General features: G+C 33.7%; 3 protein-coding genes across 3 annotated transcripts; 1 reads left to right on the top strand and 2 right to left on the bottom strand.

Moving 5' to 3' along the window:
- The first annotated feature begins 4,449 nt into the window (after positions 1-4,449).
- Positions 4,450-8,774, top strand: LOC143636462 (coniferyl alcohol acyltransferase-like). The gene is made up of 3 exons (XM_077104049.1): positions 4,450-4,877; positions 6,757-7,314; positions 8,296-8,774. The coding sequence occupies exons 1-3, from the start codon at positions 4,464-4,466 to the stop codon at positions 8,701-8,703; spliced, it is 1,380 nt and encodes a 459-aa protein (XP_076960164.1). The 5' UTR covers positions 4,450-4,463; the 3' UTR covers positions 8,704-8,774.
- A 1,093-nt stretch (positions 8,775-9,867) lies between these two features.
- LOC143636463 (uncharacterized) lies at positions 9,868-16,485 on the bottom strand. The gene is made up of 15 exons (XM_077104050.1): positions 16,378-16,485; positions 15,510-15,614; positions 14,867-14,935; positions 14,685-14,774; positions 14,514-14,597; positions 14,177-14,341; positions 13,889-14,076; positions 13,191-13,263; positions 13,001-13,054; positions 12,665-12,922; positions 11,628-11,834; positions 11,440-11,543; positions 10,508-10,652; positions 10,287-10,421; positions 9,868-10,184 (listed from the first exon to the last, which is right to left on the bottom strand). Exons 1-15 carry the CDS (start codon positions 16,480-16,482, stop codon positions 10,008-10,010), a joined length of 1,959 nt encoding a protein of 652 aa, XP_076960165.1. The 5' UTR covers positions 16,483-16,485; the 3' UTR covers positions 9,868-10,007.
- A 1,544-nt stretch (positions 16,486-18,029) lies between these two features.
- Positions 18,030-25,244, bottom strand: LOC143636464 (sec14 cytosolic factor-like). Its single transcript, XM_077104051.1, has 6 exons — positions 25,134-25,244; positions 24,803-25,052; positions 19,432-19,468; positions 19,229-19,346; positions 18,415-18,525; positions 18,030-18,336 (listed from the first exon to the last, which is right to left on the bottom strand). Exons 1-6 carry the CDS (start codon positions 25,203-25,205, stop codon positions 18,199-18,201), a joined length of 726 nt encoding a protein of 241 aa, XP_076960166.1. The 5' UTR covers positions 25,206-25,244; the 3' UTR covers positions 18,030-18,198.
- Positions 25,245-25,741: the final 497 nt, after the last annotated feature.

The following is a 25,741-nucleotide window of genomic DNA, read 5'->3' on the forward strand; positions in this document are numbered from 1 at the left end:
CGGATTGAATCACTTTACATGCGTCAATGATTTAGTGGTGTAATGTGTGGGTGAAATATTGTGTGTTAAGTGAGTTATATCGCGTGTTTTGTGTGTTTATATACCGAGAACACGATTACTTTGAGTGGTTTTATGTTCACATGTGAGCGGAGCTTAAAGAAGCTAAATTGGAGCATATTAGATGGAGTGTAAATGGAGATTTTATTGCATGGAATGATAAAGAATTTGAAGACGAAGACGTAGCCGAAAACGGTGCGTAAAACGGAGCTATAACGAAGAAGTTATGGGCAAAACAGTGAGGGGGGTTGTCACCGTAAAGCAGACTGTGTTGACCGTAGCCTGCGGTGGGTAGACCGTAGGCTACGGCTGTCTGGGTGAAAAATACGATTTTTAGGTTTTTTTTCCATATTTAAACCCGGTTCAACCCTATGCCGCCGATGCTTCATACCCTAACATATTTGGGCGATTTTGGGGCCATTCTTCACCATCTTAACACTTTCCAATCATCATAATCATCCATGCCATCTTCCATTGAAGAATCAAGAGAGCTATTGAAGATGCTTATGCGAGGCTAATCCACTCGTGACCATCTCCGGGCGTAGGGTTGTGTTTGTAAGCAAGACTTTTTGTATTTAAATCTTTATTTTGGAACTAGAATTGATTAATCATTCGATTGATTAACCTTTTATGTTTCTTCATGCATTCAACAGTTTTTCGTAATTAAATGGTTTGTGATTTCATCAGTAAACTGATTTGTGGTCATCAACTTTTAGGATTAAGTTCTTTGAGTCATTGACCCGTTTATCGTTTGCCATTAAATCACCTCCATTTATCAACCCCTAAAACTGGTAATCAACTAGGTTATTATTCATCCAAACCAATTGTTCGGATTGAAGTCCGTCAATTAGTAAGGTCAAATATTTCATCTTTTGATTATAGGTGTAATCGAACAAGTTTTCCAAATAGGTTTAATCAATTGGTCGAGTCTACTTCACAGCCTGAACCCTGGAGTTGGTTACTTTTCCATAATTGTTATACAACCAAGTTAATTTTAAATCTGCTTGACATCGTCTGTCCATTTACTATAATTATTTTTAAACAATAAACTCGATTGGCACTTTCCACTGATTTCCTGTGGATTTGACATCTTACTTGCCCTTGCTAGTAAAGGTAATTTTATAAATGTTTTTTATTGATCTTTCGACATCGATCAGGTACTAAGGACCAAGTACCATTTTTGGTAATGGCAGAAAATTTATCGGGGGTCACTCTGGTTTAGGGATGAGCAAAAATCAGTATGGTACCGATTGGTACCGGTACCGAACAGGTACCGGTACCGAAATCGGTACCGATTTGGTACCGTCGGTACCGAATCAATACCAAGGTTTTGAGTTTTCGTGACCGGTACGGTACCGGTACCGTACGGTACCGGTATTTCCCGAATTTTACCTTAAATACCGGTACCGAACCGAACATTTCGGTACCGGTATCAAAAATTTGCGATTTTTGGAATCGGGATTTTCGGTACCGGTATCGGTACGATACCGAGCTCATTGCTACTCTGATTGTATGTTAGCAATTGCAAAACAGGTGCTTCAACTGGTGACTGAGTTCATTACCACTTTACCAATTTATAACGTTGATTTCAATATCATATAGTGGTTAGTTTAAAATAATGCAAATTTTTGTTAAAACATCATATCATATAATTTGTCACACTCGTATATATGTTAAACACGTTTTGACTATTTTATAAAAACAAGTTAAATGGGTCGTTCGGTGTTGATCCGAATTCATCTGTGTTCGGGTTCAAGCTGAAATATGTAATACAAATAAAAATATGGATGGTGCTCAGTTCACAATTCAGCACGCCATTCTCCAACTCGCTATCATAACACAATCAACACGTAACTATCAATTAATTGTTTTTTTTTCTTTTTTTCTTCTTTTTTTTTTTTGAATAGTTGCAATCTATTGATCAATTAGTTTTACTAATTAGCATAATTCTTTATCAGTTAATGAGTATAATTTAAAAAGCAAAGATGTGTAACACATTCCTATTAAAGAATGGCTACTAGCAGTAACCTTTTGACTATGAAACTAACATTTAATATGACTACAATTAATGCTTCAAAATTCCAAAATTGCAATTTTGTAAACAATAAGTATATGTGTAGTGATCGGAGCCCCTATAGAAGCGTAATGCATTATGTGATGTCACGTTATCATAGAGACCTTATTACTAAAAGGGGTGTAATGGATTGGGCCCCTTCCAATCACTACCTCGTATTAATTTTTCTTTTTTATTTAAAATAATGTAAATAACATTTAATTAAATAAAATAAATTAGAAAAACTACATTAAAATTAAAATAAATACATTAAAAAAATCACTAGTACTAAAAATAAATATTAGTCGTCGAGCTTATATTTTTTTCATAATATTATCCCTTTTTATTTCCGCTATCCTCCGAGCATGTCTAGTAAGGTGGTCGATCGGTTCATACAAGAAAGCGATATCTTTGTCCATCTGCCTCTCGTTTAGTACATCGGCGAACACCTTGTTAGAATCAGAATTTTGTTGCCTGGAAACATTGACTCCCGAGGTCGTGTAAATCGGCGAGTCAGCGGTTCATTTCGGTGAATTATTCTCTAACTTCCACACTCGCACCCGCTGACAACGACCCTAACCCTTTCCCCTTTCCACGACTTCTTCTACCGTCTGGTCGAGGCAACTCCGCATACTCCTCGTTATCACCGACTCGTCATCGTTTAAGTCAAAGTTTGGAGCATCGGACTGCGGCATTTCAGAATCAACCCAGGACGAGATTTTAGAACTTTTTGCTCGTCGCCTACCTACAGACCTGGGGGGGGGGACAACGTTCCACTTAGCGTGATGACAAAGAAATTTCCAACAATTCATATATATAAAGGTCCCTTGAGCACTTTGGTACTCAGTTAACGCCGCCGCAATAATTTTAGCGTCACCGGCACCACTACCCCCGATTTATAAAGCTGGTTGTACCCCCCTTGAAAGAGTTCGCATCTAGCTTTTATATCGGACCATTTTCCCGATATAGAATCGGGCTTTCGGTAGCCGTCCCCTTTGCCTATTCTCTTGAAAAAAGTTCCCCAACTTTGTCCTAAAAATGCTTAATGTTTGATAGCTGGCTACCAAAAAAAATAAAAAACATATTAGTAACCTTTAATATTTTGTTTAAAAAAATTTGGTACACAAATAAATAAAAATTATTAAACAACACTTACTACACTTGGGAAACAATATAAATATATATATATATATATATATATATATATATATATATATATATATATCATACGATGTGGGGAGGGACAAATATACGAGTAATCATGTAACATTTTTTTTTTAATTTAAAAAACTATATCAATATTACACTCAAATTAAGAGTGGCAATAACATTCATTTACTTCTATTACAACTTCCATCTTAGCTATTCACTATAGAGTGGCTGGTCCCATCAAGAAATGGTGAATTATAGCCTTTAAAGGATATAAGGGTACAACCACAAGTATTTTCTGATTTTTTTCTCCGCTTCTTCAAAATCATTGTCAACATGAGTGGTTTCCTTTTGAGGCGCTACCAATACCGATGTCTTTTGTTGCATCCTTCATGGCCTTGACTCGTAGATCAGGTTTCGGTTTAGGTTGTGGGAAGAATTGGGTGTAATGTACACCTTCTCAACCTCAACAGCAATTGTCTTCTTTAAAACAGGTTTAGGTTGAACTCTTCCTCGTAGATCAACAACAAAACGACAACCATACCTAGTAAAAATCCCATGAATAGCAAAGTTGTTAACAAGGTCTGGGGAGGGTGAGATGTAGGCAAATACCTCCATTCTAAAGAATAGATAGATTGCTTCCAAAAAAACCTCCGGCTCCAAAACCATATGCATGGGACTAAGTAAAAGAAACACCAAGTTCAACACTAAACCTTTAGACCATAAAAAAAACATATGCATATAATAAATAAATAAATAAATAAAGTAGGTAATAGTAAAATGATTAAAGTAGTCGTAATAAAAACTAAAACGAATATTAGTAATGTGCCCATTGTACCGATACCAGTACTGTCGTGATTTTGCTAAAATAAATCTGATACTGATATTTTTTAAAAGGTATCAGTTCGGTTCACCATAATACTAATATGGTAACGAAACTCGTTATACCTTAAAATATGAAAAAGGAAATATTATTTTGAAAAGAAGATAAAAAAACTAGTAGGTGTTCATTTAAAGGAATAAAATATTGAGCACATGTCAAAACTATATTAATTAATGGGATTGGTAATTTGGTAGTTGGTACTATTCGTGGGTCGTTAAAAGTTTGTTTTTTTATGAGTATAAAATTTCATAGTGTGTGTGCAACATATATATAAAGGCGCACACACGTAAAATCACACCATCTCTCATCTTCCTTCAAAACATGGCCATTATCTCTAAGAATTTCTCAATCAATATTATTGAGAAAGTAGTGGTCCATGCAGAAACATGCAAGGACCACTGGTTACCCTTTACCAATCTAGACTTGCTTGTGCCACCTTTTGATGTTGGCTCTTTCTTCTGCTACAAGAAACCGTCTCATGGCGATTTTGCCACCACACTAAGCGTGCTCAAAGACTCGTTATCTCGAGCTCTTGCGCTGTATTACCCGCTTGCAGGTGAGATCCTATTGAATGCAGCTGTTGGGGAGAATCAAATTCATTGCAATAACCGCGGAGTTGACTTCACTCATGCTGTTGCGGATGTTGAGCTTAAGAAAGTTAATTTTTATAATCCAGATGAGAGTATTGAGGGTAAATTAATGCCCAAGAAGTTGCATGGGGTACTTGCCATCCAGGTAATCAACAATAATTAACCACATATGTTTTATAAGAAAATCTTCAATATCCAAAAGTGAGTAGATATAACCAAAGTTTAATAGTGAAGATGTTAATTATTTGATTAAAGAAAAATTCATATTTTGCACTATTTGAAAATAAAAATGAAAATAAAATAAAACCTCAAACTGGTTAAGTTATGGAAAACTAAGAATACGGATATGAGAATTTTTCTCTGCAGACTATGTGATTTGACATATCATCCTACACTACAAAACAAATGATTTTCATCGTCAGATATCTGTTGGTGAAGAGAGTACTGACTGTTTAAAATAACATTTACATAATTTATGTGAATACTATTGTTTAATTTTATTCCTTAAATATGATGTTGCATTAGTCTAGTGGCTATTCCCTCATGCAATTTTTTTCTGTATGTATGTATAATATATGCATATGTATGTGTAGTTATATATCTATATGTACAGTAGAGTTATGATAAAATAAAAACCAATTTGAGTCGAGAAAACTTTAGAAACTCATTCTCAATCACATATTTTAATTTAAAATTTGAAACTTATGATTCACAATTAAAGTTAATAAATAGGTAAACGTAGAGTTACATTTTCTATATTCTAGAAAATATGTTTAAAATTTAAAAAAAATGTAAAAAAAATATGAAACAAATATTTTTTTTTGTTTTCGATGTTTTGTATTTAATGTCGTAACATATATATACTACATATGTAAAAAATCATATTATATAACGAGTTTTTTTAAATTAAATGGATTTTCATTTTATCATGCATAATATATGCATATATCAAAATTTCTTTATTGGTTCGATCAATCACCAATGACCAACTTTATAACTTACTTATCATCCAAAATTTCAAATGTCATTAAATATTATTATACCTTTCTAATCTAATTGTGTCTACCACTATAAGGTTTTTAACACGTACTGCTCATGATAGAATTTTTATTTTATTTATTTAATAATTTTTGTTACAGATTTATATCATAAATAGATTATAGTAATATTGTTTTATGATTTGTAAGATGAATCTTAATGGTTAGATGATTTTAAAATTTGTTAGATCATTGGGTATATTGATTTTGTGAAACAGTGTATAGTCGATTTTTGTTAACTGATTAGCCTGGGCAAAGTTTTTTTTAGGTTATGTGATTTTTAAATGCTAACTTTATGTTCTATGATTGTCACAAAAAGAAAACAAAAATTTACTTGAAGGCCTACAAAATGATTGAACGTACCTTGTTTTTTCTAAAGTTCATTACTATATTTTATTTAGCTTTAAAAAAATCACTCACCATTCATTAGGTATAATAGAAAGTGATTGTGTATTTTCAGCTTACATGACTTCTACATAACATTATTCACTATACTTCACTCACCGATTATGATAAATATATCAAAGTACTGGACCCATTAAAATAAATAGAAAGTTATAGCAGCCGGGCTTTTCTCGAGGTGTTCGTTATTCTCATGTGTCACGTCACTTCAAAAAGTTTGTAAAACCTCTTCTGTCTTTTATGTATATCGATCACCAAGGCCATGTCATGGTGATTTCAACGAATATTAAATACCGAACAAAATAATAATCTAATAATCATGTTCAAATAACACGGCTGGTGTTTAATAATGACAACTTGAGAACCATGATCATTCATTAATTGTTTAAACACTCAATGAAAAATACTACCTATGTTACATACTTACATAATAACTTTCTAAACAAATGCATGAAGCAAATCAAATAAGTCAGATATACCCCAGACTCTACTAATAGCATTTTGTCACTGGTGGAATCATTCTGGGTATGACTGGTTGATTAAATAAGTCAAACGTAATATCATTATTTTTACCATACTATGTAGGTTACCGAGTTAAAATGTGGAGGCATAGTGATAGGGTGCATGTTTGATCACCGGGCAGCTGACGGGTTCTCAGCCAACATGTTCATCTCATCATGGGCAGAAATAACTCGATCCGAACAACCATCTATGTTACCCTCTTTCAAGAGGTCTATCCTCAACCCTAGGTGTCCAACCACTTATTCGCAATCACTAAACAATGTGTACTCTATATTTGAACCACCAACTAAACCCGATCATGAGAACAACAATAAGAATGGTGATTATTCACTCATTAACCGTGTATATTACATTGAGGGCGAGCAACTTAATAGGGTACAACAGTTGGCAAGTGAGAATGGGCGTAAGAGGTCCAAACTTGAAGCTTTTACTTCTTTTTTGTGGAAGATTATCGCTTTGAGCATGGAAGATTCGGATAAGCGTAACCAGGTTTGTAGTGTGGCTCTTGCGGTTGATGGAAGGAGTAGGTTGGGTCAGGGAGATGGAGAAGAGAAAGAAAAACTAATGGCTTCCCATTTTGGAAATGTTTTGTCAATGCCATTTGGGACTAGAAGATCACAGGTAACAAACTTATTCACTACAAATCAGAAGATTTTTACCAATGATAATTCAACTGCTAAATATGTCGGTAAAGAAATTATACATGGTAATTCGTCAGTGAAACTCCATAGGGAAACTGACGCGGATAAATATTTTACTGACGGATCATAAATGACTCTAGCGACGGATCACCTAATGACAAAGTTTTGGTCATGAATCCGTTGCTAAAGTTCTTATAGAGATATTTTTTATTTCGTTTATTTGTTTTTATTAAAAAATACATATCCATGTAAAAGTTCCTACATAAAATTGAAAAAAAAAATCAACCTACCATTTTTTCAAATTTTTGGAAATTACAAATACGAATTAAACAATACATATATATATATATATATATATATATATATATATATATATGGTAAGGTTAAAATGAAAACCCATTTAAGTTGTGAAAACCCTATGTAACATCGTTTTTTTTTTGGTTACATGTAATATATGTTGTAACATTTAATACAAAACATCGAAACATTAAAAAAAAATGTTTTGCTATTTTTTAACATTTTTTTACTAATTTTTATATATGTTTTCAGAAGAGAGAAAAAGTTATATTTAAATTTACATTTTTTATTCACTTTAATTGTGGACCACAAGATTTAAACATTAATTAAAAACATGTGGTTGAGAATGGGTTTCTAAAGTTTTCACAACTCAACTAGGTTTTCATTTTATACTTAGCCTATATATATATATATATATATATATATATATATATATATATATATATATATATATATATATTCTTTTGATATCCGAGCAAACATATCTATATAGGTTTTACATGGTCATACATTTGTAGAAACAGAAATCAAACCAACAATAAACTAGCCAATTAAGTTTTAAATATTTATATAAAGTTTTATATACTGGTTACATAAATTAACATGCCAATTACTAAACAAGTGAAATGATTGTAAATCTAATGAACTCAATTTGAAATATTAGGAATTGAAGGAGATGTCGTTGAGCAATATAGCTACGGAAGTTCACGAGTTCGTACAGACAGCCGTCGTAAAAGACCATTTCCTCGACCTTATAGATTGGGTAGAGGAACGTCGCTCACATCCACTGGTAGCAATAGCATTTGCGAGCACAGAAATGTCAGTGATGATATCATCAGGAACAAGGTTTCACATCATGGACAAGATGGATTTCGGGTGGGGTAACGTGGTGTTTGGATCATGTCATGTGCCATCTGGCAGGAGTGACTGTTACGTGATGACATTGCCTAGTCCAACCAAAAGTAACGACTGGGTTGTTTATTTGCATTTGCCAAAAAAACAACTGAACTACATTGAATCACATGCTAGTCACATGTTCAAGCCCTTAAATGCGGATTACATTAGGATCTAACGCATGCTATCTTGTTCTTGACACTTAAAGGTTAAAATAGCGTGTACTATGCTTTATTTTGAAAAGGTATTGTTCCTAGTATTAATATCAATAAATAAAAGGCAACTATAACACCCAAAATTTTCAACTTGGTAAATTTCTTTTATAATTTATTATTGAAATTGATCCCAACATTTTAATTATTAAACACAAAACATGTCATCAAATTACAAGATTTTATACTTTCACCTTTTTGCAAGACGTAAATAGCTGCACTAAAACAGTGATTATATCAGCACCATTACACCATATAATTTAATAGTTGAAAACATCACCAGAAGCTTACCGAATTTTTATGTTTGTTGATCTATCTTGAAAATTGCCCTTGATTTAGCTTCCACGCAATGTGTTTAATCTAAAAAAGCATATGAACATGAGATATTAGCAATAGCTAAGTGCGGTTACACGTTAAACAGATCAAACCAGCAAAGATTTGCCAAAATTTGTAAACTCGTACGCCAACCTCAATATCCGTGGTATATCAACTCGGCATAGATAGTTGACACTGGCATATAATTCGTGCAGGTCAGTGTATGATACGCCTCTTACAAGTCAAATTTGGTATTTTTCGCATATGAACACATCCCCAAGCACCTACAACCAAAACATCTCGACATACAGCATATAAATTATATCTTCTCTCTCTCTCTCTCTCTCTCTCTCTCTCTCTCTCTCTAACAACATAGATAATATGCATATACTGATATACATACAACAAGATCACATTCGCCCGTAGGGTCAATTGTATCTTGAGTTCGTTCTCCGATTCATTGGCTTCTTAAAATTTAATGAATATCATGTTGATAATCAAATTCATGTTATAAATTTACATTTCAATGCATTATAATCATTTCAACACACAAGCATCATTTCAACTTAATGAGCTTATATGTAATATTGATAACCATCATACAACCTAATTAGTTTCATTTACGAACAAAATGTCACCTATATGAAACACACTACATATATCCAAAAATGACCCATTTGGAGAAAAACTTGTATATTTCGTTAATATATAACTCCAAATTACCTTATATGAGACCTGAAGCGTCAAATAAAAGGGGACGATTGAAATCCCATCATAGATCGACTTGGAAAAAACGATGTTAAAAAGACTGTCCTAAAAATATCTTCAAAATGAAAATTGCAGGTGAAACACATGAACCACATCGTGTCACGTGCTAGTCACATGTTCAAGAACTTGAATGCTGATTACCTTCATAATAAACACATGTTATCTTATTCTTTACACTTCAAATAACTTATTCATTTCCGTACTCTGAACCGCTCAAATACTCGCCATGCTCCTCAAAATACTCAATCAAGCGTTTCAAAAACTTGTCACTACTCACGGTCTCAGTGTCGCATATCAGACAACATTGTCTCCTTGCCCGAGTCACAGCAACATTCATACGTCTACGATCGCTTAAAAATCCCACCTAAAGTAAATTTTTATAAACTTAGTGTAAAACTTTATTCACTGACCCACATTAATATTAAATTTGTAATAATAATGGTACCGATAATAACTTAATAAGTACCTCTTTCTTTGAGTTTGATCTGACCATTGAAATAATAATGGCTTCTTTTTCCCTGCCCTGAAAGCCATCCACAGTTGAGATTTCCAAATCTTTTAACTTGTCTTCTTTTGTTCTCAGCATCCTTAATAAAACAACCTAAACACCCAACAAAATCACAAAATTATAAATAAATAAATAAATAAAAAAGCAAAAAACAACTTGTTTCTATTTATATGCAAAACCTGTGCTGAATAAGGAGTAATGATTCCGATATCAGAAGCTCGAACTCCACTTTGAACGAGTCTTTTTGCATGGGCTATTGCAATATCCGCTTCACCTTCGTTTAATGTGCTTTCTTCTTCGTCCTTTTTTTCTTCCATGTCACAACTACAATTAAATAATAATATTAATGAAAGTCAAATAATAATATCACGTGACAGGGATATTTTGATATATCCCCTGAAAACCTGGTATAATATCATATTTACCAAACAAAAAATTTTATTATGAAATATATTTTATATTCATTTTCAAATATCATGATATTTATACCCTTCCCTTAAAAACTGTATTAGGATATGAGAAGGCTTGTAAACAAAATGAGCGAACAAGAACAAGTATGTTCGTGTTCGTTCGTCTAAGTTTAATAGAGCAAACGATCACCCACGAACTAAACGAACAGGGTTTTAGTGATTGTGTTCATTTGTGAACAACGCATTGAGCGTAAAATTTATTAAAACTAGAGTAAATTGTAATAAATGTAGAAAGTTTAAATGATTATATTAATAAACATGAACGAACAATCTAACGGGGCGTAAATGAGCAAAAGAGACATGTGTTTATGTTTGTTCATTTATAACTAAATGAACAAAAGAATTGTTCATGTTCGTTCGTGAATTAAATATATAAGCATAAACAAACTTACTGCTGAACAGTTCACTAACGGATCACTAAATGTTCTGTTCGTTTACAGGCCTAGATATGAGAGTTTGGAGTGTAAGAAAAGGGAAGGGTATAATGGTCAATTGGTCAACTTTATAAATTAAATTTAAAGAAATGGGTAAATATGAAATTTTAAGTATATGTGAGATTAATTGTTTTGGTTGGGTAAATATGATATTATGCAAGTTTGCAGGGGTATATATTTTCATAATAATTGCCCGAATATGCATACCCTGCTATGTCTACGAGAACAAGAGTAGGTTCTGCTGAAGAAGACTTTTGTACATCCTCAAGTTCATATAGCGTATGCCCAGCAACACTTGCATGAGCTTTAATCTATCATTACAATAATAATTATATTAAAAATAACAATGATAAAATATATTATCAACAATAGCAATAACAATAGTTAACGCATACCTTACTGTTGTAAAGCTCATTTGAAGACCAGTTCATAATATGCTCATGCATGCGGTACTGAACGGTGAGCATAGATATGACATCATCACCGTACAAGTCAGCAAGGCGCTCGAAGAGTGTTTTACCTAAACCCTTTTTCTCAGCTTCAACACTTTGGATTGTTGGAGGAAGTTGAAGGTGGTCCCCAGAAAGTACGCACCTAGAACCCTACAAAATCATTAGATAGTTGTTAATATATTCATATTTATATAAAGCGCAAACTATAAAATCTATAAAATTTCACATTTTGCAAAACTAAATGCCTACACTTTCATTTTGTGTTATCAAATCCGTTAAAACTTATAAAGCTGAACAAAGATTGTTTTTTTAAATGTTTTATGGATTTGATCAAGCAAAAATAGACCTTTGCAATGTTAAAAGGTTTTTTTTTTTTTTTTTTTGTGTTCACGTTTGCAAGTTAGGGATTTAATCAAATCATAAACAGAGTTAAGGAAATCAGGAGTGTGAATTTATGACCTGGTTAACCCGTTTATCTTTAAAAAAACTATATAAAAATTGTTCTTATGTTATTAACTTGAATTGATAAATGTTTTATGTCAAAATATAAAAGATTAAAGAGAAATGAACATCATGTTTTATACTTTTATAGTTTAAATGTGATTGTGTTATGAAAATTTGTACTTTTGGTTGTAAATTTCTAAATTTTGGAGTATTAATTTGCAAAAAACAAGAAAGAATATATATTTTTGGTTAGACGGGTTGTGTTCGTGTCAACCCATTAACACAAGTGTCGTGTTTGGGTTCATGTTTCTAGACTATTTTTAGGTTTGTGACGGTTTCGGCCCATTTAGCGCGACTAAATAATCATGCAAAATATAAAGCTTTATAAGGTTTTTCCAAAATCTGTTCTTAAATAAACCCAAAATGTCGCAGATTTCACTAATAATTTAAAAAAAACTCTAAAAAGGCATAAACAATTAATCAAGGAATACTTAGGATATAATAAAATGATTAAAAAGAGAATGATTATAAGTTACCTTGAGTAGAGCAATCCAGCAAGCAACCTCAAGTGCTTGAGCTGCTTCATCAATAATCACGAGATCAAATGAAGTGCCATCTAATTTTTTTGACAATGAACCTGTGAGAGTTGTTAAAACAACATCTGTGTTTTTTATAACATCCGTCACAGCCAGTTGCTGTCTCTTGCGTTCTTCTTTAGAAAGCATCTTCAGTTCTTTCCTTATATCCCTCTTTGTGTTTCTGTCTTTCGCCTTTAATAATTTACTATTCAGTGCCTGCAAAATCGTTTACATAAGATGGACAACAAATTTTTTTAAAAAAAATCAAGTATTAATTATTTGAAATTAATTTACCTTCATCTCTTTCCGGATGTCATTTGCAAGAGAACTGTTATCCCCACGTAACACCTGGAAGTGAAATATATGAAACAATGCCAACAAAGTAATAACATATTATATGGCAATTATATCTAACAAACCAATTAAAAAGAAAAGATAAAAGGATATATTAAACTGTTATACAGAGAGATGAAATGAAGCAAACCTGTGCATCAAGAGCACTGTCTAATACTTGAGGTAGTAACCGTGCAGGATGTCCCACTCTCACCAACTTCACTCTGATATAGAAATTAACCAACAGTTTAGTAATTAGCACGTACACACGCAAGTGTACATAAGAATAAAAATGCACACACACATATATAGGGGAGGGTTCATGAGATAACCACAAAGTTTCAAGAAAACTGAGAAAACTACTAACATCCAATCAATTATTTTAATTTCTTTTTATTATAAGGATAAAAATGTAAACTAATGAATTGAATCAAACTTCAAGAAGGTAAATTTTTATGTTGCTCTAAAGTATGTGACACTAAAAATATTCAACAGATCTTTTGACAAGACGTATCTTGAAAAACAAGTCACCTATATTTGTATTAAAAAGGACCTATTTTGTAGGAAATTATTTTTGTAAAAGTTCAACGCTGAAAACTCATTATCAGCATAATAGTTGAAGCATTGAAGTTTTCCATGTATATGTCAAAAATTTGTCATCTCACTCGTGCTACATAAAAACATTTTCAGAACAATACAATCACATAAGAAAAGTATTTGAAAGTGATGTAGTAAATCAATAACAAAAAAACTAAAAAGAAGAGAAGTTTTGTGGTTGGGGACGTGAGGGGGTTGATATTTACAGGGATTGGCTAGAGATCTTTAAAAGCAATGCTATAACTTTGTTACCTGTAAGGAACAAGCCGTTCAACAATATTATCAACTGCAATATTAGAAGCAGCACAAGCAAGAATCTTTGACCCGCGTTTGACTTCCTGAAGAATTATTTCAATAACAGTTGTTGTCTTTCCGGTTCCAGGAGGTCCGTGCAGCAAAAACATATCTTTTGATGATAAAGCTTTTTTAACTGCATCTTTCTTCAATGCAAAGGAAAATTATTAGTCTGTATAAAACAGTAAATTATAAAGAACTATTAATATAACTTATTAAAAGAGATGTGAATAGAAAGGTTAAAACCTGAGAGTGATCAAGGTTTTTATTGAACGGGGTGAATGGGGCGTCTTTTTTCATTACTGTTGGAGACCTTTCTCCAAATAAGACAGGAACTAGATCTGAAGCGGGACCCACTCGAACACCTTTACTTAGTTGTATTAATGTTTCCTTCATCCTTCTGTACGTCACCTACACACGTATATAAGGTTCTTACTGATGTGTGGAAACAGGAATTAGAGAAACCAATGAAAATAAGTTATGAACATTGTTAGGTTTGTAAACAAATCGAACGAACTTCCTGCCAAACGGTTCACGACCTGTTCACTGAACGTTTGTTCATTTACAGGCCTAAGTATTGTACCTCATTAGCCACTTTCTCAATGCGTAAAGGACTATTTAAACCTTCTTCTGGAATATCATCAAAAGCAATGGTGATTGATGAATCCTGTAAAATGTAACACACACATCTTAAATGCTTAACATCCAAAAGAACAATCAAACATGTAATTGTTTTTTTAATAAAATTATCTACCTTTAATCGATACACAACGCCTTGTCCAAGTGCAGGGGAGCCTAAATCAGCCTTGTTTGGTTTCAAAACAACAACATCATGAGTCCCAAACTGCAACAAAAATAAGAAGCGCTAAAGTTTATGAAACCGGATAATAACATATATTTCTCAAAATAATACAAAAAAACTGACAGCTGTTCTACCTTGTGAGCGGGAAGAACATCTCCTTTGTTTGATTGAAGTTCCAGAAGAGTTTTTCCCATCAATCCAGTCTACAGTAAACAACGTTTATTTTTCAGTTAAGTCTAACAACAACTAATAATAACTATGCTATTTTTCAGTTAAGTCTACCAACAACTAATAATAACTATGCCTTCAATTGTTTTATAAACTATTAAACAATAAATATCAAGATTTGACCTAAACAAAGTGGCGTAAAACTCGGAATTAGTCGACAACTAGTTGCTAATTGGTGGGTTACACACTAATTTTTTGCTAATCTGTGACAGTAGTCGGTCAAATTGGTCAAAAATAGAACCTTTTTTATTTATTCTTTTATTTTTTGAAAAGCAATCCGACCTCTGCTTTCTCATTGATTTGTTATATTTACGTTAAATTGTTTATGTTTGAAGTATTTATGTAAACATTTATATATAAATTTCAAAATTGTATACATATGCACACACACACACACATATAAATATATATACAATTTTAAAAAAATACAAATAAAGATTCCGATCCGATTAATGGCTAGTCGGTACCCCACAGCCCGACTAGTGAAGAGTGAGTTCTATAACACTGCCTAAAATGAAACTGTAATAACTGTAACTGAGAATTACAAACCTGAACATCTACACACTTCAAGTTAAGAATGGTGGATCCTCTCTTTGATGCAGAATCCAAATTTCTATTAGCACCAGAGCTCATTGATGCGGAGATTTCAGCTTCCTACAATAACAAAAAAATACAAAAAGATATCACACTAGTTGCTAGGGGTGCAAACGAGCCGAGCCGAGCCGCTCAGATCAATAAAAAACTTGAAATGAAGCCCAAACCTAAAATAAAGCCCCTTTACTTATCAAGCCCAAGCTCGAGCCTTGTATGGAAAGGTCGTTTAGGCTCGTCGAGCCTTAACGAGCCTTGTGTATTTTGACGTTTTACTCTTTTGGACTTCAATGTAATAATTTCACGTTGCACGGCCAAGCTTTGGTCCGTTCAAGGTTTTTCTCAAAATATAAAAAATAATTAAAACGTTTATAATTTAGTTACTAAATAACGAGACAAGCCAAGCCAAGATAGAGCTTGAAAAAACGACGCGCGAGCTGAGCTCGAGCATTAGAAAAAGAACTTGAAGCACGAGAGCTTTAAAAAAACTCACGAGCCTAGCCCGAGCTTTAGAAAATGAGCTCGAGCTCTAGTAAGTCAAAACGAGCCGAGCTTTAAAAAATGACTCATAAGCCGAGCTCGAGCCTATTCGAACTTGGGCTCGATTCGGCTCGTTCACACTGAATAGTTGCTAATTACTGATAAAATATTTCTAAATATCCTAATTCCGAAATTAAAAACCCTAACTGGACTACAGTAACTCAATATATATAAATTAACCTCTCAAAGTTTATATCCATAATCAATTGCAAATTATGAAAGTGAAATCAGATTACTGCACTAACTTTATAGTTATTAAAAATTGAAGCAGAAGAATGAGTAGCACCTTTTCCATGTCAATAAGAGGAGTCATTTTGGAGACAAACTGTTCAAGAGATATTTTACTCGATGATGATGATAATGATTTCTTCATACTGTTTCCGGTGGCCATGGCTGCCGTCGGAACTGAAAGAGATTAACGGTCGCCGGAGAAGAAGGGTTTTATACTCGTTTATTTTCACCTAAATATTCAGTCATCAATTTTTAATTTTTTAGCTTATCCTTTTATTTTTTTAACAAGTGTGAACTCTCGGGATTAAAGCTCCTATTCGCTCTTCACTGATATGTCATTCGAACTACCCAAAGTGAGAATCGAACCTACGTCTCCGCTAAGGGAGAGCAAGCCTCTTTACCAATAGACCAACTCCTTAGGACAAAAGCCTACTAAACAGGGTTGTTCGTTTAGTTTATTCTAATTCTCGTTTAATTTTTTAAGTTTACATAATACCTGAAAATAATCGTGTCGTAAAATATGTGTACACAACTACACGTATCAGTATTCATTAGCAAAACGTTTGTGTAGCTTAAAATATAATGCGAAAATGACCAGCGTTATGTCCATCTTATTCGTAAAGTTGGCTCTTATGTTTCATATTTAATGAATAAGAAGATTAAAACATCTTAACACTAATTACATAACTAGTCTAACATGAAAACAGAAATAGTGAAATACTATAATGCATTGGTTGTATTTTATCGGTAAATGTGATCCAAACGTATTAGAGTTCTTTAAAATCATAAGATCATAATTTAGTTTGAGTGGTGTTGTGTAGTGTTATTAACTTGTCAAGAGAATGATTACCGTTGTGTCATAATTGCAAATGTTCATGACACTGAAGAAAAATGACAATTGAGTTTTCTTGTCATTTGTACTGTAGTTCACGTGTTTTTTATATTATCCAAGATAATTCAGTTTTACAATTTATATATGAAGAGAGTAGATACAACTTTTTACAAGGAAGACAAAATTGGCAACACATCATTACAATTTGCAGCCACTCGATTTTTCTAATGGTTTGCACTTTTACAACAATTTTATCATTGAACATGATGTTAATGTTCATATGTTCTATCTTTTGGGTAAGTTGATAGCATTTTGAAGATGTTTTCACCTTATTAATTTAGTTGCTGCATCAACAATCTCATGCAACATTGGTAAGTTTATAGCATTTTATCTGCTAGAATTATATTTTTCTGGTAAAAAAATGCCTTGGGAGAGGGAGAAAATAATCACTTTTAAAGGGTTAGCAGTTTAGTACCTAGGTAGCCGAAGGCACACTCAATAAGCAAAGGGTGAGCCTTGGACAGTTGCGCCTAGGCGCACATAAAAAGTGATGTTTTTTAAGCGAAGTGCACGGTACAAAAAAAAACTATTTTTAAGGGTTTTAGAGATGCTTGAAGCTTGTTTAGGACTAATTTAGGCTGGTTTCAACACTCCATGTCGATCTTTTTTGGATGTTTCGGACAAGTTTTAGTTGCTTAGACCAGAATTTTGCCAGAATTTCACCGGACTATCTTAATGTTTGCAAGGCAATTTCGCTGCACTAGCGTCACTCGGCCACATAAGAAAAGACATTTTGCGCCTTTGACTACTATGGTTTGCATCTAGCAGGCAGTAATTTTATATTTACCCTAAAATGAAAAAAAAATAAAAAAAATAAAAACAATTATTTTGGCCTGAAACAACCAAAATCCTGAACTATTATCAGTCAAATACAAACTTAAAAACAAACTGATTAAAAATTCACATTATTATAAAAACTGGTTGCATGATACACTTTAAGATTATTAAGAGTAATCAATGGTTTAATTACACTTATAGTTAGTGTCAATCCTCCAGAGGCTGCAATACAACATCTTGAAGCAACACAATGTTTGCACGTCCACCAAACTCTTCGGGCAAGACATCTTCGCCAACTTCTTTAATAAACTGATTCTTCTCGTCCTCGTTGCTAATTATAACAATCTATATTCGTGCACACAAAGCGACTTTTTTAAAAAAAAATTAGCATTTAGAACACTTATATCAGAATATAGAATATACCTTCTCTAGAGTTGCTTTCTCTAGGAATGTACAAATCATCTTCCAAACACTTACAAAAAACCATGGCATATTTAAAACATAACACTTTTTTAATCGCTCGGGGTAATAGGCCTACAATAAGTCAAGCCAAGATCACAAGATACAGAGTTTGTGTTAGTAAAAGAGTTAGTTACAATTTTCGTTCATGTGGTTTATCAAGGAGGTGGTGCGTGAGTGGTACACAGAGTGACGGAGGGTTTATCAATACATGTGAAAGGACAAAGTGGTAAAACTTTCATTTATCATTATTTTGAAACTTAATGGGTAAGAGGTTTGCTGACCAGTTCATATATGTACTTCTGGTGAACCAAGCACACTTAATGCTGACTGATTCTAAAAAATATTAAGAGGCTATCGAACAGCCCATTTTTAAGTTATATAAATGGTCATTAGATGTAAAAGGACTAAAATGTCCTTATGTGCTAAGCAAGTCGGCTGGTTCCGCTTGTTTGAAATTTATATGATCGGTTATGGCAGTTTAATGGTTTAAAATTTAAAACCGATCGTTCAACCTTTTATTTAATTTTTCTATTTTGTTAATATGTAAATATATACTTATGTATATGTATTATATTAATGAAACGCATTTATATTTAAAAGAAAATTGAATACAAACTGAAGACCTGAAATTATAACAAATCGGTATGGCCAAAACCGAATTGTTAAACCGCCAAACTGTTAAATAACGTTTTGACTCATATTTTCATTAAAATCAGTTGAACCGAGCCATGAACACCTTTAGGATGAACATACGAAAACGATGAAACAGATTTACCTGTAAAAACTGAAATCCAGTGATGAAACCACGAGCATCGACATTTTTGTAACCAATTTGATCTAAATCAAGAACAGCAATTATCTTCTCATTTCCTATTTCTTTCCCCTTAAAGCCACTGAAATGAGCAAAACAATATTAACCTTAACACAGTTTTTATATTATTTACTTTTAATGAAAAATAAATTAAAATCTTATCATACCTTGCAATTGCTTTGTCAAGTAGATGAACTACAAATTCTGCATTTAAGAGAGAAAACAAAAGGTATGCATTAGCCTGCAAAGAAATATTATAAATTTAATGACACATTTTTTATAAAATTGCAAGAATTTTTATAAACTCCATTGATTCAAATTTACATCATCTTTAACTTCACCAATAATGATGCATGTAAAATCTGTAATCTGTTCATATGTCTATATCTTATTTAAAAATTCATAAACATTATCTTTGTAACTAAAAAAATGTAATAACATGTTGACTCTTCTATTCCAAAATGTTCTTAGTTGTAGCAATTCTTTTATGGTTCAAAACTTTAATATAGGGTGTTAACAATGCAGTTCAACCGGTTTTTGAACCGAATTGTTAATTATGTATGCAAATTCTTTATCCCAAACTACAAAATATGCAAGTCAGTTTTGAATTTAGGGGTGCAAACGAGCCGAGCCGAGCCCAAGCTCGACTAGGCTCAAGCTCGGCTCGTTTAACTTACACAGAGCTTGAGCTCAAGCTCGGCTCATTTCGAGCTCTATTTTCAAAGCTCGGGCTCGGCTTGTGAGTAAATTTTGAAGCTCGAGCTCGGCTCGGGCTCGGAGCCTTTACTATTTATCAATTACTTTTTATATAATTATAATTACTTTTCAAGTCCCAGATCGATAATCAGCACGAATAAAACGACTAACTCTCGTTTATATCAATCAGAAAATATCACTCAAAAAACTGATTACATACCCTCAAACCCTAACTCGGTTTGACTCTTGATGAACCCTAACTCGGTTACATCAACTTCTCTTATTCTAATGTCTAACCATAACTCGGCTTATATAGACTAACCAAACTTGCTAGCCAAGACATTACCAAATAAATAAAACCCTAATAACTCTTGGTTGGGCCTTACACTTGGGCCAAACAATAATTGTGCCAACAATCACCCCCTCAATTGTTGTATCCGACAACCCAACTCACCCACTAATTTCCTACTCAAAAGTGGCAGATCTTCAACTTCACGCTTGTCACCGTTCTCTTGATTCTCCCTAAGCTTTTCTTGATCTCTTGCAATGTTCTTTGGGCTACACTTAGCTTGAAGTAACACTTGCTTCGTTTGATCATTAGACACATCCCCTTGGGCTTGAATCACTTTCTTGACCACACGCTTAGTTTCTTGAGCACTCTTCTTTGGACTTTGAATTTTGGAACTTGGTATTTGATTGGATTCTGACTCGTAACCGGCTTGTCTTCTTTCAGTCCAACACTTTGAAGATCTCTACCTGCAAAATTCTTCATTCTAATACTATTTCGTTTACCGGGACTTGCTATCTTGAGGCTAATCTTGTATAATTGGTCCTTGGCCCTTGTCACCTTCATCAAAAGCTTACTTGTATCATCTTTAATGGTTAGCAAATCTTGTTTCATGTGAATCTCACATCCACCTTCCATTGCTTGACCAAGACTTATGATATTGCGCTGTAAGCTCGGGATGTAGTAGACATCGGTCAACAGGCGCTGCTCCCCCGTTTTCCCTTCAATTAAAACTGACCCTTTTCCCCGAATACGAATACAAGATTCATCTCCAAACTTCACAGTTCCCGTTTCTTGTTCATTCAATTCATAAAAGTACGCTTTATTACCCGTCATGTGATTCGATGCTCCGTTGTCGAGATACCAAACATCTTTCTCCATCGGCTCGGTTTCGAAACGCTTTGAAATCACATCATCTTCATTCAGTAAAACCGTCTTTTGATTACCTTTAATCATAAATAAAGATGGGTCAAAATTATCAACTTTGTTCAAATTAGATTCTTCCTTTTTCTTCATACGTTCTGGGCACATAGTCGCAAAGTGAGCAAACTCATCACAACGGTAACACTGAACCTGTGATCTATCCTTTCTACCCCTTTGACGATCATTGGTTCATCTTTGTCCCTTATGACTTGGCCCACGATCTTAACCACCTTGGTTTTCGCAACCATATTAGTCCCCATCATCTCAGACTTGACCACCAGTTTCACGGCCTCTTCCACGCCCCTGTGAACTCGGCCAACCCTTACCTCGGCTGCCGGATTGATCATACGACTTACCTTTGTAACTACCTTCCGATCGATTGAAAAGTAACTGACCTTGTGAATTTGAAGCGCGCTCTCTCCCTCGTAGACGTTCCTCAAATGCCTTAAGTCTTCCAATAGCATCTTCAAACATCAAACTATCGAGATCAACAATTTGCTCGATTGAGGCTACGAGTTGGAAATATTTATCTGGAACCGCATCCAGTAACTTCTTCACCAAGACATCTTGCTCGAACACGTGACCTAGACTCGTTGCCTTTAAAACCATACTTGCTATTTTTCCCGCAAACTCGTCAACAGTCTCGTTTTCCGCCATCTTGAGTTTCTCAAATTCACTTTTCAACGTTAGAAGTCGAGCCTTTTGAACTCGCTAGGCCCCAACATAACGTGCCTTCAAAGCCGTCCAAATATCCCGGGCATTCTTGTATTGAGAAATCTAAAGAAGAATATCACCATCCACCACTTGAAACAAAAACGATCTTGCTGTTTTATTCTTCTTCGCATCAATAACCGCACCCTCTTCTGGTTGAACAACGTCCCATAGGTCTTGATCGTCCAAAATCGCTTCCACTACAATTGCCCATGTGATGTAATTAGTTCCATTTAGCTTTGGAACCTATAACGAAATCCCCCCACTCGCTTTGGGTTGAATTATTGGCCTTTCTTCGTCACCTGCCATTGACGAAGAACCCCCTTTGCTCCACTTCGTTGGAACAAATACAAATAAATAAGTCCCGAACAACTTTTCAGAACTGAACCTGGTTAACAATCACAACTTAGATCGTAAACAGCACAACTGGAATAAGCCAAACTTCGTAACTCAACTTTTTCCGTTTCTTTCGTAGGTAGACAAATACATGTATAAAGTCAAACCTCCTTTTGACTTTTGAAAGAATTCAAATAAATTTGAAAACACTAAAAACTCTTGTCTCTTTGTTTTGTCTGATCGTGAAGTACCAAACAAAATAATAAAGCAACTCCTTTTTCTTTGTCTTCTACCTCCAAGAAAAACAAGCAGAGAACCCAAAAATTCCTTGTTCTCACGAAGTGAAAAATCAACGAGATCCCAATGACACGAAAGGACCGGCGACGGCAACCCTGTTCTTGGTCGGTTGACGCACTCTCCCCCTTCGACAGCTTGGTCTCGACGACTTATGACGGCGGCGTTATCTTTTCCGGCGGAGGCTGTGACAGACACACACAGCGGCGAACTCTTCTTCAAGCGGTGGCGGCTTAGTCGATTTATCGATTTCTTGAACTTGGCTCTGATACTAATTCAAGTCCCAGATCAATAATCAGCATGAATAAAATGACTAACTCCTGTTTATACCATTCACAAAATATCACCCAAAAAACTAATTACAAACCCTCAAACCCAACTCGGTTCGACTCTACATCAACTTCTTTTATTCGAATGTCTAACCATAACTCGATTTATATAGCCTAACCAAACTTGCTAGACATTACCAAATATATAAAACTCCAATAACTCTTAGGTTGGGCCTTACACTTAAACCAAACAACAATTGCGTAACAACTTTTATAAATCTTTTTCTATTATAAGTTTATGTATAAGATAATATATTATTTAGTTATTTTTATTTATTTTTTCATAACACTACACACACATATATATATATATATATATTAGCTAATAATTATTAAATATATATTTAAAAAATTAAATAAATGGCAGGCTCGTTTAGGCACACGAGCCGGCTCGAGCTCGATAAGTGAATCTCGGGCTCGTTTATTAAACGAGCTTACTTGTCGGCTCGAGCTCGGGCTCGATTAAGCTTAGCTTGATTGAGCTTTTTAACGAGCTGATCTTGAGTAGCTCGCGAGCAGCACGACTCGTTTGTACCCCTAGTTTTGATACAAGAAATGCTTTACTCAAAGTCAACTCAAAATAGTCAAACTTGAAAGTTTTGAAGCTATTATATATCCAATTTAAGTGCCTGATTGTTATTTGTTGAGTGTTGTTTTCATACTCTCAAGTCTTAACCCATAATGTAATGCAATAAAGAAGACATGTTGCCATCACCTTTTAAAAATACAACTTTATATGTTATCTTATATAACATTGCCATATCATGACATTGACAATACCACCCACTAAAATATGTGACAGAAAAAGAATCTCTCTTAAGGATATTACTATCTTAAAATTTAATTTGTCCCAATCAAGTGAACTCATATATATAAACTTTCTAATTTTTATTTTACATATACTAATTTTTCTCTAATAAATTATAATATGTATATTTTAACACATAGATTGGAATTAATAATCTAAAGTATGGCTCATTAGACAATACTAATCCATATTGAAAATGTGAATAATGACACTTTAACTTTCACTTTTGTTGTCAGGGACAATACCACTCTAACATTAAAGTAAATCCGTGATCAGAATGCTATAAATTGTTTTAAAATAATATAAAGAAAGCTAGGTGCATATAGAGTAACTCTTATGTAGAGTAAATTGTCCTAAACAACAAATGTAAAAGTTACGAGTGACACTAGTCACATTATAATACATCAATACAGATTATTATTATTATTATTATTATTATTATTGATCAATAGGTCATACTTTGAATTTTTAAAATCCAATTTACCAAACTAATAAAAGTATAACTATTATCTATTACATGCTAAAAAAATGCTAAAAGCAACTAAATAATGCTTATTTATTATACGTGGAACTATAAATATATTAGTGCGATTATACGTGGAACTATAAATATATTAGTGCCACGCTTCATAATTTTATGAGCCCAACCTAATTTTTACCGTTTCTTTTATTTTACCTTTTACCCTTTCATTATATATAAAATTAAAACTTTACAAAATTAAACTTCACATAATTCCAACCAACCGTATAACAAAGTAATAAAATATATAATATACAACAAGTCGAGACTCGAGCCAAGCTGAGCCTATAAGACTGTATGCTATGGGGCTTTAGCAGGGGCACTATTGCCCACCTCGTTGTCACATCACTCACACACACTACAACAAGTTCAAGCTAGCAGGGGCACCATCGATGAGGCGCTAATGGGCAATTATGGGAATTGAGTAAATGCTTTGGCTGGCGCTACTGGATCACCCACCACAACAGGGTCAAGTGACTTCAGCAGGGGCTTTATCTCGTGTCCGGTCAGCAGGTGGCTTGAGCCACAACGCATAGCCTAAACTATTAATTTAATTAACGCTTGAGTTCCGCTAGGCTCGACTTGACTCGATTCGTTTATGCCTAAATTTGAATAAAGAGAATTAAAGCATTACTCTTAAACTGTGGTTGATCTTTAGCTGGATAATGCTTATGAGCTTTACAAACCACAACAGGACACCCATTATCTTTTGACAACCCCTGCAAATAAATCTTCTTAGCTTCCAATTCATCCGAATCCGGAACAACGCCTAACGGAACAAACGACAATCGCCATTTTCGCCACGAAACGAACATCTTTGCCGCCTTGTTCGGGTCCATTGATCTTGCAATCAAGAACCTGCTTAAAGTTTGATCTGTGCAGTTCTGGTGAATGAAATGATGATGTAGAGTTAGAAAATGAAGTGCATTGTGATGTGGGTTTGAGATTAAATGATTGGTTGTTACCTCAGTGGATGAATTGAGAGTTTGGATGCAAGTCTTCATTTGGGTGAGTTTGAGTTGGTGATTTTGGTCCATGATTTTGGGTGAAGTGTGAGAGAATAATAATAATAATAATAATAATAATAATAATTAATAACAAATAATAAGAAGTAGGACACATTGGAAGTCAAGAGGAGGGAAGGTGATGAGTGAAAAGGATAAAATATGAATTTGAATGGTTCTGATTTTGTTGTTTAAATAAATATTTGAATATTAACTACGAACACCGGCTAGACTCTTGGAAAACTTTTAAGCAAATTTGTTATAATTTATTCTTCTTATTTTTTATTTTTTAAGCAAATTGAAAATAAATAATCTTAACTTTTATGTGTTGATTGATAATAATCCCAACTTTAAAAATCACTACTAGCGGTCCCAACTTTCATCTATTTTTGTCTCAATAGACCTCTGTTTAAAAACATTTAACGCCGTTATGTTTTTTCCCGAGTTTCAAACCGGTGTTTTTGGGCTCTTAATCGGAAGAACGATACGATTCGACTGATGTAAAACTTATCTCGAAACAGTGATTCAAATGACTTGATTTTTGTTAATTAGAAATTCAAACACCCGAA

The sequence above is a fragment of the Bidens hawaiensis genome, unplaced genomic scaffold, assembly GCF_021521415.1.
Source record: "Bidens hawaiensis isolate Kalapana, Puna unplaced genomic scaffold, B.hawaiensis_p1.1 tig00007983_1, whole genome shotgun sequence".
NCBI lineage: Eukaryota > Viridiplantae > Streptophyta > Magnoliopsida > Asterales > Asteraceae > Bidens > Bidens hawaiensis.